The sequence below is a fragment of the Heteronotia binoei genome, chromosome 1, assembly GCF_032191835.1.
Source record: "Heteronotia binoei isolate CCM8104 ecotype False Entrance Well chromosome 1, APGP_CSIRO_Hbin_v1, whole genome shotgun sequence".
Classification (NCBI taxonomy): Eukaryota; Metazoa; Chordata; class Lepidosauria; order Squamata; family Gekkonidae; genus Heteronotia; species Heteronotia binoei.
In genome coordinates this window covers 251046104-251061615 of record NC_083223.1, presented here as the reverse complement: position 1 = coordinate 251061615, position 15512 = coordinate 251046104, and the positions used below count along the sequence as shown (strand labels likewise).

The following is a 15512-nucleotide window of genomic DNA, read 5'->3' as shown; positions in this document are numbered from 1 at the left end:
AACTGAAGATGCTGTGGACTGAGCTTGCACGCAAAGCAGATGCTCTACCACTGAGCTGCAGCCTGGCTCCTTAAGGCCTAATTATTCTCAGGCTCCAACTGGAAATGCTGAGGAACAAACCTGCATGCAAAGCAGATGACCACCAGTGTGGTGTAGTGATTAAGAGTGGCATATTTTAATCTGGAGAAATGGGCTTGGTTCATTTCTCCACCTGAAGTCTGCTGGGTGACCTTGGGCCAGTCACAGTTCTCTCTCAGAACTCTCTCAACCCCATCTACCTCACAAAATGCCTGATGAGGGGAGAGGAAGGGAAGGAGATTGTAAGCCACTTTGAGACTCCCTTAACGTAGAGAAAAGCAGGGTATAAAAACCTAGTCCTCCCCTCCTTCTCTTCCTTCCAGACACTCTACCACCAAGCCACAGCCTCTTTCCTTAATTATTTCCAGGTTAAAAAATGAGGTTCTAACTAGAGATGCTGGGGATCGAACCTGGGACCTTTCTGCATGCAATGCAGAAGTGCTACCACTGAGCCACAGCCCCATCCATGTCAAAGAGGGCAGTTGGCCCTAAACACATATTGTGATCATCATCACAACCAATTTGTTGGTGCCTGGAAAAGTTAGTTGCTGGTGCCAATATGACCACAATCTGCACAAAGACAGAGTCCCCCTTCCCACTCAACCATATCCACATGCTCACCTGGAGTGTCTCCCTGCAGACGTACGCAATCTGTTTTTCTGAGAGGGGGCCAGTCGCTGAAGAACCAAAAATCCAATTATTATAGGCTTTTGAAAATTTGCTGCTTCTCCAAAAAATGCCTGAGGCAGCTGACATCACCACTCATTAAAATATATAAATATGTACACAATGCAACAACCCTCTAGCCTGAAAGACACGAACAAAAATAGTTTATCTGTTCGGTTAATTAAACTTGCTGGATGAGTTTCACTCATGGCAATGTTCAAGAAGAAAAGATTTCCCCCCTTGTAGCTGTGATTCCCCCGTAGCATGTGACTTTCTTACATGAATTGGTGGTGAAAAGTACTGACAAATCACGGCTCCTTACAGCGACCCCTCAGGGGGTTTTCAAGTCAAGAGACATTCGGGGTGGTTAGCTATTGCCTCCCTCTGCATTGTGGCCCTGGCCTTCCTTGGTGGTTTCCCACCCAAGTTCTAACCAGGACTGACCTTGCTTAGGTTCTGAGATCTGCCAAGACTGGGCTAGCCTGGGTCATCCAGGTCAGGCTGTGCATGAGTTTTGGAATGGGCACGAACTAGGCAACCACAAACTGAACCAGGGGGTCTGTCCACAAACAAAATTGGTTTGTGGCCCCACAAACCCTGTTGAAAGGGACTGCAAAAGGCACAAAAACAGATGTTTCAGGTTGTCTAGTGCAGTCCCTTTAAATTTTAAAGGGACTGTGGAAGACAGCCTGAAAAACAGGTGAGCTGGCAGGGAGCAGTCTCCCCACTGGTCAGCTGTTTCAGGTTCCCTTGTGCCCGGCCTTTAGATGGGCACATTTAAAGGGGCTCACAAGGGAGCCCAAAACAGCTGAGCCTGCAGACAGAAGTCTTCTTGCCAGACCAGCTTCAGGCTCTCATGTGCAGCTGCATTTAAAGGGGCTGCACAAGGGAGCACTATATGGCTCCCTGCAGGAAGAAGTCTCCTTGCCAGCCAGCTTTGAAGTTTAAAGGGACTGCAAAAGACAGCCTGAAACAGCTGTTTTTGTGAATTTTGCAGGGAACAGAAAGCAGGGATTTAAAGGCAGTTGGAGTCCCTTTAAATCCTGGCTTTCTGTTCCATTCACAAATCACCACAAAAGTTCATGGAAGTTCATGTTGATAGACCTGTCATGAACTTCTCTGTGAGAACCATGAACAGGGCGAAATTCGTGATGAATTGTGCTTTGTGGTTCTGTTTGTGCCCATCCTGACATGAGTTACTTCAAGCTATTGCTGTATAAGGGTCAAGGCAGCTGCATGTATCTTGAGCAGTGAAACTCACATCCTTTTAAAAAAGAGGTACAAGCTCCCTAGGAGCAACTGGTTCTTCCTGTTTCAAGGCACAGCTAGCAGGGCAGGATGCTGATCACCTTGGTCCTGGTGGTAATCCCCAAAGCCACCTCCTCCTCCTCAAACTGTGTAGAGTACTGACTGGCTGGCTTTTGTGGTAATCATAATTCCCCTGCCCATTGTGTGACTTAAAATAAAAAAAAAGGCACACCAAATGTTGAAGAGGGTAGACATGCCAGGCACATAGGTGAGGAGAAAGCTACAAAGGCTGGTGCAAACAAAGAGGAACAAGAGGGGATGAGATGAAAAGTCCACAGAGAAGTCAAATCCCAGAATAGGACTGAGCTCTGGGAGAATCTGAGCTTGACTTGCAATGGAAGAACTCACTCCCCAACAGAGGAAAGTCTTTCATCTTAAGTGCCTTCTTGCAGTCCTGTGAACTGCAAATTCTGATTTCTGTGGAGGGTAGCAGGCTGAACCAAGGAGATTCCTTAGGGGCAGGGAGAGGACTCAATTGCCTTCTGTTCTGGTTGATCCTACTCCTATCTTCTGTCCTAGGAAAGAAGCACCTGCTGAATCTTCCCCCAGTTATGGAGTCATTAACTGGATGTCAGGCAAACCACATTTCCTCTTCCAACTCCCCCAACCCCAATCACACAATCTGTGGAGTGGCAAAAGGGGAAGTAAAATCCTCCAGAAAGTGTAGATGTATTATTATAACAGGCCAGACAGTAGAAAGGTTTCCTATGCATTAAGGAAGGGAGCCTATGCTTCTGTGCATAGAGCAGCATGCTTTTCTATCACTAAGACCAAAAGCTTATCAGCATAACCATAAAATATCACAATGATGCTGATTCTCTCTCCGTTGGTTGGTTTTATTGTTTTGTTTTGGCATCCCAAAAAATCTTGGGCTTTTTTTGCAAACTCTAACTGGATTTTGGAATTTTGCATTACAAGAGACAGAGGAAAGTGGAACATGGGGGGGTGGGGTGCTTTAAGAGGTCAGACACAAATTGTTGTACAAGGATGGAAAACTCGTACTATAGCAAAGCCTCATCTTGCAGTCCTGTGAACTGCAAATTCTGATTCTACATTCTGTAGAATTCTAAATTCTAATTCTAAATTCTACATTTCTGCTGTACTTTTCAAACTGTCTTCTACAATAATGAAGGGAAAGTCTCTGGTCTCTTTAAAACCATCTGGATATAGGAAAAAATGAGACAAGGAAAAGTAGGATCTGTACATTAGAGACTCTACTAGGAAGTGAATTATCACATAGTCTCCAGCAACCTGTGGAACAAGTAGTGGTTATTCACAAGCGTCATTAGCAATGCCATTTCCAACTCCAAAAGGCAATGCTGTCAGTTCTCCACTGCCATTCATTCTGGAGCAGGAAACAGCAACCCCAAGATCTACACACACACACCCTGCACCTCACTGCAATCCATCAGGCCCTGGGTCAATAAAGGCACCTGAGGGAATCCTGCAGAACACTCAAAGCCAAAACTCACAGTGATAGATCTCCTGCAAAGACCCCCCTCCACAGTACTCCATGCAGATCCAGAGACGGTCATTTCTAGAACAGAGAAGAAGCAGAAATAAATCCACATCTTACAATGGCTTTTCCCCTTGATTAAAAACATTAGTTTTTCCTTTTCCTCTCAGAGATGGTTTTGGGATATCTGTTGAGGTGGGCTTATCCTCTGTGCTCTCTTTTGGGGAGGATTTCCAGATGAACATTGCTTTTAGGCAGCCCTTCAACCCCACTGTTAAAAACAACAGCAGCAAAGACCACCCACTCAAGACCAGAATGGAAGACTTAAGGACGCAGATCCCTTCGCCTCTTCATGCACTCAGTTATCAGCTACTGAACTCACAAACAGAATAACAAAAGGGTGGATTGCTTCCCTTCTCCTTCCAATGGAGGGAATCGTACCTAGGGTTAGGGTGACTGAGAGTACATAGCTAGGATGGTGGTCATTCATCACACACATGTAGGAGGTTGGGTGAATTGGGCTGGAGTCCACTTCCAAGGCCTAGGAAACATTTCCACTTGAGGAATTTAGTTTTTGTGGATATGGTCTTAAGACATGACAACAACCCCCAAACCTAGACCATGTGAAAGAAAAGACTATGTGCAGATTGAAGTGCTTTACTACTGGACAAACTCCCATAGCTCTGGCCATCTGAAATTGGCATGAGATTAAACATGTTCAGGTCAGAAGATGCTGCAGTGAAGTTTTGAGTTCCTGCACCTTTCAACCACGATTTGAAACATCATAGCTCCTCCTTCTCCAGGTAAGCCTCTCACCTGAGATAGCTGCCAAAGTATGTCACAACATTGGGGTGGCGACAATCCCTGAGAGTGGTGATTTCTTGCTGAATGGATCCAATGTCATCCCCTGCAGAGACAAAAAATAAAAGAATGGTTTCTCATTCAAGAATTATCCTTGTACCACAATTATCCTTCATCTAACACCTCCAGTTTCCAAAACGTTTTGGCGACCTGAATTGTGCTCACCCTCTCACATCTGCACTGTGAGGCTGGTACACCCATTTTTCTTCAGGGTGACAAAAACAGGTGTTTTTTTAAAGTCAGGTTTGATTTAAACTAAAGCATATTTTAAAATTTCAGTTTGAGTATCTCTTTCTTTTAACTGAGTTAAATATAAAATCTGTGTCAAGTAGTAAGTAAAATCAGAATCCCTGTCCCCTTTATTAAACACACTGAGTTAAACCCTACTTTTCAAGATTAAACTATTGTTTTCAATTAACCACCTTTCTGAATCATCTGGGGTCTCAATCTGAGGGGGGGGGGGAGATTATGGGATAAACACTGTAACAAAATAGTTAAACTATGAGGTTGTATTTGACAGATATAAATACAGTACCACAGGTCATACTATAGTTATTACTGTAGCAAATTGTGATCAAGTTTACAAGCTGATCAGTGCCCTCTCACACAGCTCCTGAGTTCTTTGTCCCCTGGAGCAGAATTTTGGGAACATTTTGGGCTGCAGGTGCATGTGAGAAAACCGTGCTCCATGGATTGGAATCCCTTCCATGTACAAACATTTCTGGTGGATTCAAACCCATTATCAACTAAGCTGAAAGGATAGCCCTCCCTCCATACCTCCCCCCAGTGGCCAGGGGCGGGGGGGGGGACCTGGCAACCCTACCAACATTCATTTTCCAGCTCTAGAGGAAGTCCATGTCAAGAGACTAGCTCACCTAGAAGTCTCTTGTCAAGACAGAAACTTTAGTTCAGGCTGAGGCCTAGCAGAAATCATGGAAGCTTCTCTCTCTGAGAAGGTCAACTGGACTGAAACTTCAAAGAGTGAAATAAGGGAGATGGAAGGTGACACAGGGCTAGACAGATCATTAGGCCTAGCAGTTTCAAGGCCAAGGAAGGAAGTTTGGCCTAAGCATTCCATCTTGCTAGTGCAAGTATTCACTTGATTGGGCCCTATATAGCTAGAGAATATCTGGTCTCATTAAGGGCAGGACTTTTTTTGTAGAAAAAGCTCAGTAAGAACTCATTTGCATGTTAGGCCACACACCTTGACATCATCATTGTTTTGCACAGGGGTTTTATTATATTGTATGCTAATCTGATACTCTTCACAGGTCTTAATCCAATTTTAGCTCTAATTGGCCCTTCCTGGCAACATCCTCTTCACCAATATGCAATGGTTGGTGACTTCTTTTTCAGTGTATCATTTGCATATTAGGCCAACCCCCTGACACCAAGCCAGCTAGAACTGTGTTCCTGTGTGTTCCTGCTCAAAAAAAAAAGCCCTGGTTAAGGCAATTCAGCTGATTGGTTATATCACCTTGGGTAACAACATACCTGGTTGGTGAAGTTGTATCACTGGTAATACATCTGATTGGTCAACTAGAATCATGCCAGTGCAGGTCACTGAGCACAACAACTGCCCTGAGCGGTATAACTCAGCAATCTTGTAGTCTGTTTCTGAAATTCTTTTGCAATAAAACAGCTACTTTGAGGTCCCTCACTGAAGCATGCACATGAAAGCTTATAACCAGAATAAAATTTTGTTGGTCTTAAATCTGCTGCTGGATTCAAACTTTGTTCTGCTGCTTCAGACCAACACAGCTACCCATATGAATCTACAGCTGCCAGAATAACTGTTTTCCAGAACTCACATTGTAAGTGTCCTACCTTGCAGGGCTCTGACTTTTTGATCTTAGACCTGGGAGAGGCTAGAGGCTTAGTCTCTGGCTGATGGGATAATTAAGGGGACTGGTGGTAGCATTTCCCTGGAGCTGTGAGGCTTTGCCTTGTACTAATCCATCACCCTTAAGGAAGCTTTTATAAGTCTTTAACAACCCATTCTACCATGTAATCATTTGCACATGCTTCAAGAAGATCCAGAATATTTAGGCTGATATCCAAAGAAATGCATAATATTTCAGGTTTCACCCCCCCACACACACACACTTTTCTTTGGACAGCCACCTTCCCATTCCTCGTGGAATTATTGGCTTTCAGTCCAAACCATATTATGCAGGAACTCTTATAGCCACATCTCCTAACATTTCAATGTTTCACTTAAGAGCAGTAGTAGCACACCCACCTCTCAGGAGGGAGCAAAGGAATGTTTAACCTCACTCTACCTCCATTTTACTAATCTAAGCTGCCCTTCCAGAATTCCATTTTTCCCCCACTGGAGAAAACATTCAGGGTTGAACACACACACACCACATACAGTTCCCGTCCAAGGAACTCAGGGCAACCTGCATGAACTTTACTCCCCTCTCTGTTTTATCCAATCTCATGAGGTAGGATAGGCTGAAATATGTTAGCAGCTCATGAACACCCAGAAAGTTTCCTGGCCGAGCGTAGGTTTGAATTAGAATCTGCCCAGGCCTGGGCACCGTGAGCAGCACACCACACTGGCTCTGCCCTTCAGAAGCAGCCTTTCACAATCAGATCTATGGGTGATGCAAAGTAAGGGATTTGCTGAATGTCCTTGCACGTGGACATAGAGACAAAGAGAAACTGATTTCACAACTGGACCCTTTTTTCCTCCAAGCTGATACAATTCTGGAGCGGAGAAGAAGAGGAGGAGGAGAGAGAAAAGTATGCTCCTCTAAGTTCACCCCTCAGAAGGCAGGCAGGACAAATATGGAAAGCTATACTCTTCTGTAACATCTCTGACCCAATCCAGCATTTCCTCTTTATATGCAATCCAAATGGGGGGGAGGGGGGGATTTGAATCTTCAGCAATACAGGAACTGTAGAGAGACCACTTTTCTCCTTTACCTGGATCAAGTTTCACTATCTTGATAGCTGCCAATTCTCCTGTCTCAGTATCACGGGCCTGCAGAGACAAACCGTAAAGTTAATGTAAAGGGAAGGGGTAATTAGACAAGCCCCCCTCCTTCATTTAAGTAATTCTGGAGTGTCTACCCCCCCCTCCATCTAGCTCTAATCTTCTATCACCCTCACTCTATCATGGCTCAGTTACCCCTCCCTCTACTCCAAATCCATATAAAGTCTCTCATACTAGAGGGAGGACCCCTCTTTTCCTCCTGGTAAGCCATAATGATTATTTTCACCTGAATGGCTCAGGTTGTCTTCCTCAGCATTCAGCTTCTTCCTTCAGCATCTCTAGTGGCTACACTTCTGAGTGGCAGATCTATCTTGTCTCAAGCACACACTCATATAAACGTACACACACATATGCTAAGGCAAACATTTTACACGCTACTCCTGCAGAGTTATATTAGCCCGAACTCTCCCTAGAAGCTAGAATGACTAAACTGAGGCTATCATACTTTGGTCCCATTATGGGAAGACAACAATCGTGGGAAAAGACAATAATGCTAAGAAAAGATAGGGACAGTAGCAAAAGAGGAAGACCCAAGATGATGGGGGACTCAATCAAGGTGGGGGACTCGATCAAGGAAACCATAACCCTCAGTTTGCAAGCCATGAGTATGGCTGTATTGGGTTGCCAACCTCCAGGTGTGGAATGGAGATCTCCTGCTATTGCAACTGATCTCCAGGAGACAGAGATCAGCTCACTTGGAGAAAATGGCTGTTATAGAAGGTGGACTTAATGGCATAATACCCCATGAAAGTCCCTCCCCTCCTCAGGCTCCACCTCTCCCAATCTCTAACCCAGAGCTGGCAACCCTAGCTGTTATCAAGAGGATGTTTAGGAGGTCATTAATTCATAGGGTTGTCATAAGTTTGAAGCAACTTGATGGCGCTCTCTCTCTCTCTCTCTCTTTCACACACACACACACACACAAGATCAGCCCATTATGTTTTCCAACCTAATTTACAAGCAAACCACAAACGCAGTCTTAGCTATTAAATCAACAGTGAACAGGATGTTATGGAGCAAATTAATGCAGCACAAAGATTTCAGTCTGTTGGAAGTTATGGAATTGAAGCCACTCCTTGAAGCCTGCTCCAGTTTCTGACCCACCCACCCAGTGAGGGAGGGCAGGTGCACACCACTCACAAGTATGTCTCTCGCCCATGTGCCCATCCAGATGACACCACAGATCCCTCCTGAGCCTGCCTTGTTTCCCGCACAAAATCCAGAGGAATTTCCCCACCCCATCCCCCAAGGATCCATCTCCCTTGCTGTTGTCACAAGGCCGAGTCCTAAACAGGAGAGGAATGTGCGATATTTTTCATAGACAAATTTTAATTTTGCCTTGGAAGAGAAGGTGGGGGAAACAAAACCATCAATAAATGTAAACTTTTGCCCAGATCTCTCATCTATGCACGCTCCTATATTCATTGTTTGTGCCAGAGAAGTCAAGTTGTTTGTTCCAAAATAACATTGCTATCCAGCTCCCCGCAATAGTAGGAACGAAAGAGGATGTGAGACTTCTCAGGCCTTAAGGTAGGCCCAACCCCTGAACTTGTTTTGAGCCTCAGCAGTCAGCTCTGGAATGTGCAATGCAACAAAGGATGCCCCAGAGCACCTACAGAGTGTACATGCCTCACCACTGACTAATCCCAGCCAGCTTCCACACAACTGAGATTTAAGCCTTTTGGGCCACAGAATATAACTTCCAAAGGTTTCACCCTCAATGATGCCTTCCAGAACTGACCCACTGCAGTGCCCGTCAGAAAGGGATCTCAGTTTAGGCTCTAGGATCACAGCCAGACCCCTGCCTGGGTTTGTTGAGCAGGAAAGCAAGCCCCACACTGCTGGGCTCGGCTCCCTCTCTCTGCAGGCAGTGAGGCAACTTCCTGTCCTCCCTGCCGAGCTGCCTGTGCGGCTGCTAGCAGAAAGGGCATGGGGGTGTGTGTTTTGTATGCCTCCCTACTACAAACCATCTTCCTGAGGCCAGCTCAGAGGAAGTGGATGGGACAGCCTCTCCCTCACCTGAACACTCTTCTTTAAACCATTCTTTAAGAATATTTGCAGGAGGGAAAGGTGCCAGAGAATCACCTTCTTCTGGGCTTTTGTTTTGAAGCAAATCAGAAGGGGGGGAAATGGTCCCAAGGGCTTTGACAGGGCTGGCTCCAGACATTTTGTGGTCCCATGCAGCTGTTCCGGATGATCCCCCAAGGGAGCCTCAAACCTCAGAATCCCACATGACGCTGCCACAGTGGTGACACACAGCTCTCAGGTCTCGTGTGGCTGCGGCACTGTGATGGAGCTCAGGGGAGGGGGAATCAAGTTGCACCTCTCAGATCACCGGATGCTTCATTGGTATCCCTCACAAATATTACAGGCACCTTAAGAGACTGAGCTTGGGCTGAGCCCAGTCGTGGAACAGGACTGCTCATCTCACCCTACCCCAGAACCCAAACTGGTGCTGCAGTTCTCCAGCACATCGCCCTGAAACGCATGAATCAGCAGTGACAACAACAGAAACAATTTCCTCTGTGCATGGCAGAACGCTCCGCTGTTATACAACCACAACTGGCCCCACAGAGCGAGCGGTTCAAGTGCTTCCAAGTAAATAGGCACCCCAGCACTGCTCACAGTCCCCTGTCCTCAGGTATCAGAGCTCCTTCCACCCCATTCTTCCAATCCAGAACACAGCTTGGAAGTCCTGCCTCTCAGGGCTTAACTCCACCTTCAGTTTCCACCCTAGGTCCATGGGATCAAATGTGTACTGCCAGTTCTCAGCTGGGGAACTAATTCAGATCAGCAGCAAGGTAGTTTTGGAGAGGATGCTCCAGGCTGCCCTCCCAGACTCCGTTTTCTGAACCAGCAGCCAAACTACCATCAGGAACAGGATAAAGAGACTGTATCACCCCAGTGCTGAAAGATCTGCACTAGCTGCCCATTTATTTCCAGGCAAAATTCAAAACACTGTTCTTACCTCTAAAGGCCTAAACAGCTTGGGGCCAGGGTAAGTGAAGGACCCACCCCCTCCATATTGCCCAGCCCATCACTTAGGATCTGCCTCGCAAGTTCGCTTTTGGTGACCTCACCTTCAGAACCAGAGACAGAGCATTTTAAGTAGTGGCACCTCACTTGTGGAGTGCTCTTCCGCTTGAGGCTCATCCAGCACGTACGCTGCTTTCTTTCTGCTTCCAGGCTAAAAGGGTTCTGTTCACCCAGGCCTTTAATTAAGGGTTCGATCTTTTAATGCTATTTGAGTCCAGTAACAGTTATTTTACACTGTCAGCACTCTATTTTTTACAGTCTATGTTTTTACGCTTGATTTTAATTAACATTTTAAACTTTTGTTTTTATTACTTTTATTTTGTAATCCACCTTGGACAGGCTCCTGAAGAGACTGCGTAAAAACTTTTCTCCCTAAATAATTATACCAGGAAAGGGTGTGGGGAGCTGCCCTGTGCCCCATTGTGAGCTCCACGTGTCCTATTGGGGTATAGGAGCCCCATGGCACAGAGTGGTAAGCTGCAGTACTGCAGGCCAAGCTCTGCTCACGACCTGTTTGATCCCAGTGGAAGATAGGTTCAGGTAGCCGGCTCAAGGTTGACTCAGCTTCCATCCTTTCAAGATCAGTAAAATGAGTACCCAGATTGCTGGAGGTAAAGTGTAGATGACTGGAGAAGGCAATGGCAAACCACTCTGTAAAAAGTCTGCCAAGAAAATGTCCTGATGTGACGTCATCCCATGGGTCGGTAACGACCCGGTGCTTGCACAGGGGACTACCTTTACTTTAAGTTTCCTCCAGCTGGGCTAATACTGTCCCTGGGGTCATTTTGGTCAGGAAAATAGCATGGGTGGGTGTTTAGACTCCCTCCCCTCGTATGTTACAGTCCTGACTCAAAACTGTGTCCACCTGGGAGCGTAGAACTAGCCATGCATGATTTTTTATTGCAAGGATCCCAAGAAGATGCAGGGAAATCACACAGGCCCTCAGATTGTCCTCACAAACAAGCTGTAGACAAAAGTCCAGGATAGCCTCCCATCCCCGGAATCTATCTCTGAGTGGTAAATATAACCTAGGAGTCTCAACTCCCTCTTAGTCTTCTTGTCTCAGAAATGTCAGGAAACGCCACAGTGTCTCAGAACAATGTTCTCTACAGTGGGGTGCATCCTGTCTCCAATAGGAGGCAGGCTGGTAGCTCAAACCAGTGCTTAAACATGTAAAGAGAAGAAATACAACTGAGGGGGCCACTTCTCTCCAACACCCAGGTGCTCTTAACAAAAGAAAGAGACCGCCTTGGTGATATTCGAAAACATCAGAGAAAAATTTCCACAAATCCACCAAGAAGAACACCACAGTTCTAGGGCATTTTCTCACACACTAAATAACACACTTTCAGTCCACTTCCAATGCACTTGGCAACTAGCTTTTACTGTGTGAAATGGCAAAATCCACTTGCAAATGGTTGCTGAAGTGGATTGATACTACATTATTTAGCATGTGTGAACTAGAGACATGACATCAAGCATTTGCTGCTCCACAGAACCCACTTTTGGGTACAGAATTGAGTGTCTCACACTCAGGGTCCTATCACTACACCCTGAGCCAGGAAGTTTTACCACCACCACTCCTCTCCGGGGCTGAGTTAGCTGTTAAGCATGATTGCCTGCATCCATGAAGGCTGATCCTGTATTGAGCAGGGGGTTGGACTAGATAGCCTGTATGGCCCATTTCAACTCTATGATTCTATGTGCATTTTCCCTCTCTCCCATTGCTAGGCCTGCTTGTCTAAGTCATCATCAGCTATACAGCCTGCAAATACCTCCATTATAGGTACAGCAGTCGGCGCAGCATTCGTTTTTCTACACTGATAGTTAAAAGGATTGTTCTACCTTGAAGCAAAGAGGATGAGTAGATGGTCTTCATGTGCCTCAAAGTCCTCCGACAGTTTAAAAACAACAACAACCCTGCACTGTCTGAACAGGACACCCTACATCCTTTTACCATTGTAGAAAAGGGATGATGCTGTAAGCCAAGACCTGCTTTTTGTTTTCACATGAGCCTGTGAGACAATAAAAACAAGGACAGTGTGGTAGCTAAAATAAAAATGGAAGGAACCTCAGAGGACGTACTAGTTCAGTTCCACATCCAAAGAAAGGATGTCTTATCCTCCCAAACAGACTCCCCTATCGTCTTCCTTTTGATTCCACAGCCTCCATGTTTGATCTGGGGACTGCTTCCACACATGATACTCACAGAGCAGGGAAAATCATCCCCAAGAGAGCAGGCAAGGAAGATTCCCCTTTCACCTTCTTCTAGGCCATGACAAAAGGTTGAATGGGGAGGCAGGCTGGCAAGTCAGAAAGCTTATGGGATGGTCACAGTATCAGCAAAGCTGATCTACAAACCATTTTAATTTGCTCCCTCCAGGCAGAGATTGTCTTGGTGTGATTTCCATGCCCTCGCAAACCTCTCTTCAGCATTTGTGATGCCTTGCTGAAAGCAGCCCACTCTCTCTGCTGAACTGTTGTGCACAAGCTTTGACCACAGCTTCTATATGTAGCAATTTAAAGTAGCATTTACACGGCAGACGTGACAGGGACAGAAGGCTGAAGGAGAAAACATTTTCCTTTGCTATATTTGGGTGTTCTGCCTCCCCCTCCCCAATATTATTCACAGCCAGAATTAGGTCAAGTACATGAATGGATGGGGGCAGGATTACAGTCTGGGGTCCTGGCACCATCAGAAACGTTCCAGGCCTGCTTCATGAATATTCAGTTTTAATTATTTTTAAAGCAAATCCCTAGACCTTTTATGTGCAAAGATCTAAGGACAGGAAGGCAGGCAGAGTTCTATCCAAAGGATGAGTATGAATTTATAAACCTGCCCGCCGCCTTCCCGTTTTCTATCCCATGAGAACAAGGCCACTGGCATGATTGACAAGGTCTGGATACATTTTTTAAAAAACATATTAACATTTAATGTAGATAACTCTAAGCTAAATATATGATGCAACTTAAACGTAAAGTTTTAACGGTGTCACAACAACATTTCTGGCTAAAGGTTTCAATGGATGCGAAAAGACAGTTTTGAACATATAGAGCAGAAAGAAACTCAGTTGCCTGCTAGGGAACCTTCCTATTACCATAATGGCTGTGAGAATCAGGGCAGATCCAAAATTTAGAAAATCCTTGATCTTATCATACCCACCCAAACAACAGCTGGAAAGCCATTCTGGATGGAGAAACCTAGCCCCAGGCCTGAGGCGCCCTTGGAGAAAGCAAAATTTCCAACAGATTAATCTCCAAATGTTCCTGTGAAACATCAACATGTGTGTGCTCCACACCGGTCAAAGGACTCTGGTAGTCTGTGCATTCCATGATGCCAGATCTAGTGCAGTAATTGGACCACATACCAGTGAAGCTACACCATGCTAGGAGTCCAAGGGTCCAAACTCTAACCATTAACCTTGAAAGGGTCACTTCTTTCCTAGAGAACTCAGCTCTTTCCCAAACCATAATACATTGTTCTTCTCCAAGGGGTCTCTGAGGGGTCTGGAACCCAGGATAGCCCTGGGCTCTAAACCAACATCAGCTGAGGCTGCTTGGACAAACCAGTAGTTGTACATCACTATCTAATCTTCTGTAAGCACCTGAGAAAGGCAGGCTGTTCCCACCATTGCCAAGATGTAAAACTGCCAAAGGTGTTGCAGTGGAGTGGGCAGTCAACTACCACTTGCCAGGCCACTCTGTGCCAAATGGCACCCTATATTTAAAGGGAGGGGGGAGCATTGTAGTAACTGGCAGCTAAAAAGGGCTCTGACCAAAGTCAGTCTTGTTGGAGGAAGCAGAGCAAGGGTCTAGGCCACCCCTCAACAGACCCCCTCCCCTCCTGGGACTCAGGGAGCCTGTTCCTTTCCCGTTAAAGATGATCTTCCAGATCCCTCCCAAATCTCCTCTAAAGGGCAGCGTTCCCGGCATATTTTACAGACTTCTCTCAGTTGAAGGGAAGGAGAGGAAGAGATCCCAGGGCCGGTGTCCTCTCCCGCCTGCAACCGAAGAAGCCCACGAATAAGTCACCGATGCTCAAAGGCCCCACCTTAAGCCCCATCAAAACACGCGCAAACCCTATTCGTTCAGTCTCCCAGAGAACTCTTTTCTATCCATCAGAATCTTTTCTTTAAAGGGACCCGAAAGCTGACAATCCACAGAGGAACTCTCAATGGATCCTGGCACTCGGAGTCCCCATTATCTTCCACTCTCCCCCTCCCCGACTCTCTCTCCCCACTGCCCTGGGAGCCACCTTGCCCCCCTCCTTCAGTCCTGATCGTGCGCCCTAGGCGCATCGCTGGCTTGCGCGCACCTTGTAGACGTCGCCGTAGGTGCCGGAACCGATGCGCTGGACGAGCTCGTAGCGGAGCCGCGGGTCCTGCAGGGAGACGTCCCGCAAGGCGCTCATGGTCCCTCCACAGCGGTGGAGCGAGGGTCGGACGGCGGGGCCCGGGCCAGCGGCCGGAGCGGGGGAAAGCACCGCCTCCGGGGCGGAGTGCAGAAGCGGCCGCTGGGAAGGGAAGGAAGGAGGGGAGGCGTAGGCGCCGCCCGGCTTCCTCTTTTCAGTGCTGCAGCGCCGGGGACGAACAGCGGCGGCGATCGCGGCTAAGTCCGGACCAGAGCCTCTGGGCACGTGCAGAGTATCCAGCGCTTGGGTACCTACAGTCAGCCCGGCTCAGTCTATGAACAGTCAGGCGTAGAAAAGTCTAAACGTGCTTGCCCAGAATTAATTGTTTATCAGTTGGACACGCGATGCAGACGTCTCTGAGCGTGCAAAGAGTTTCCTGGCCCCTGAAGCACGTGAAATCTAGAGCGTCTTTGTGGAAATCTAGCGCGCACTGGCTTTGAGTCTGGCCCCTGAACGTCGTTGAGGGCTCAGTCTCAAATCTCACCAAGACCTGGGCTGGGAAGTACGAACTAGAGTGCCTCTGAGCACATGCCTGGATTTGCCTCTTAAAATAATAAAAATGCAGCTAGCTTCGTACTTCTGAGAGGATAAGTTCGCAAGGGACCATATCAAGGTGACAGGAGTGAGCCCCAGCACCTTTCAGCTCTTTAACAGTATTATTTTTAAGCATGGATAAATTCATTCACTTAAATGTA

At 46.6% G+C, this 15512-nt stretch overlaps 1 protein-coding gene across 1 annotated transcript in view; it reads right to left on the bottom strand.

Annotated features, from left to right (window-relative positions):
• The window catches only part of MAP4K2 (mitogen-activated protein kinase kinase kinase kinase 2), a 57328-nt gene extending 42380 nt beyond the window's left edge, over positions 1 to 14948 (bottom strand). The window contains exons 1-5 of the mRNA XM_060252444.1: positions 14722 to 14948; positions 7301 to 7358; positions 4325 to 4415; positions 3525 to 3589; positions 700 to 755 (exon numbers count right to left, since the gene is read on the bottom strand). Coding sequence (XP_060108427.1) covers positions 700 to 755; positions 3525 to 3589; positions 4325 to 4415; positions 7301 to 7358; positions 14722 to 14817 — 366 coding nt within the window. The 5' untranslated portion in view covers positions 14818 to 14948. The remainder of the gene's footprint in view (positions 1 to 699; positions 756 to 3524; positions 3590 to 4324; positions 4416 to 7300; positions 7359 to 14721) is intronic.
• Between the last annotated feature and the right edge of the window lie 564 nt (positions 14949 to 15512).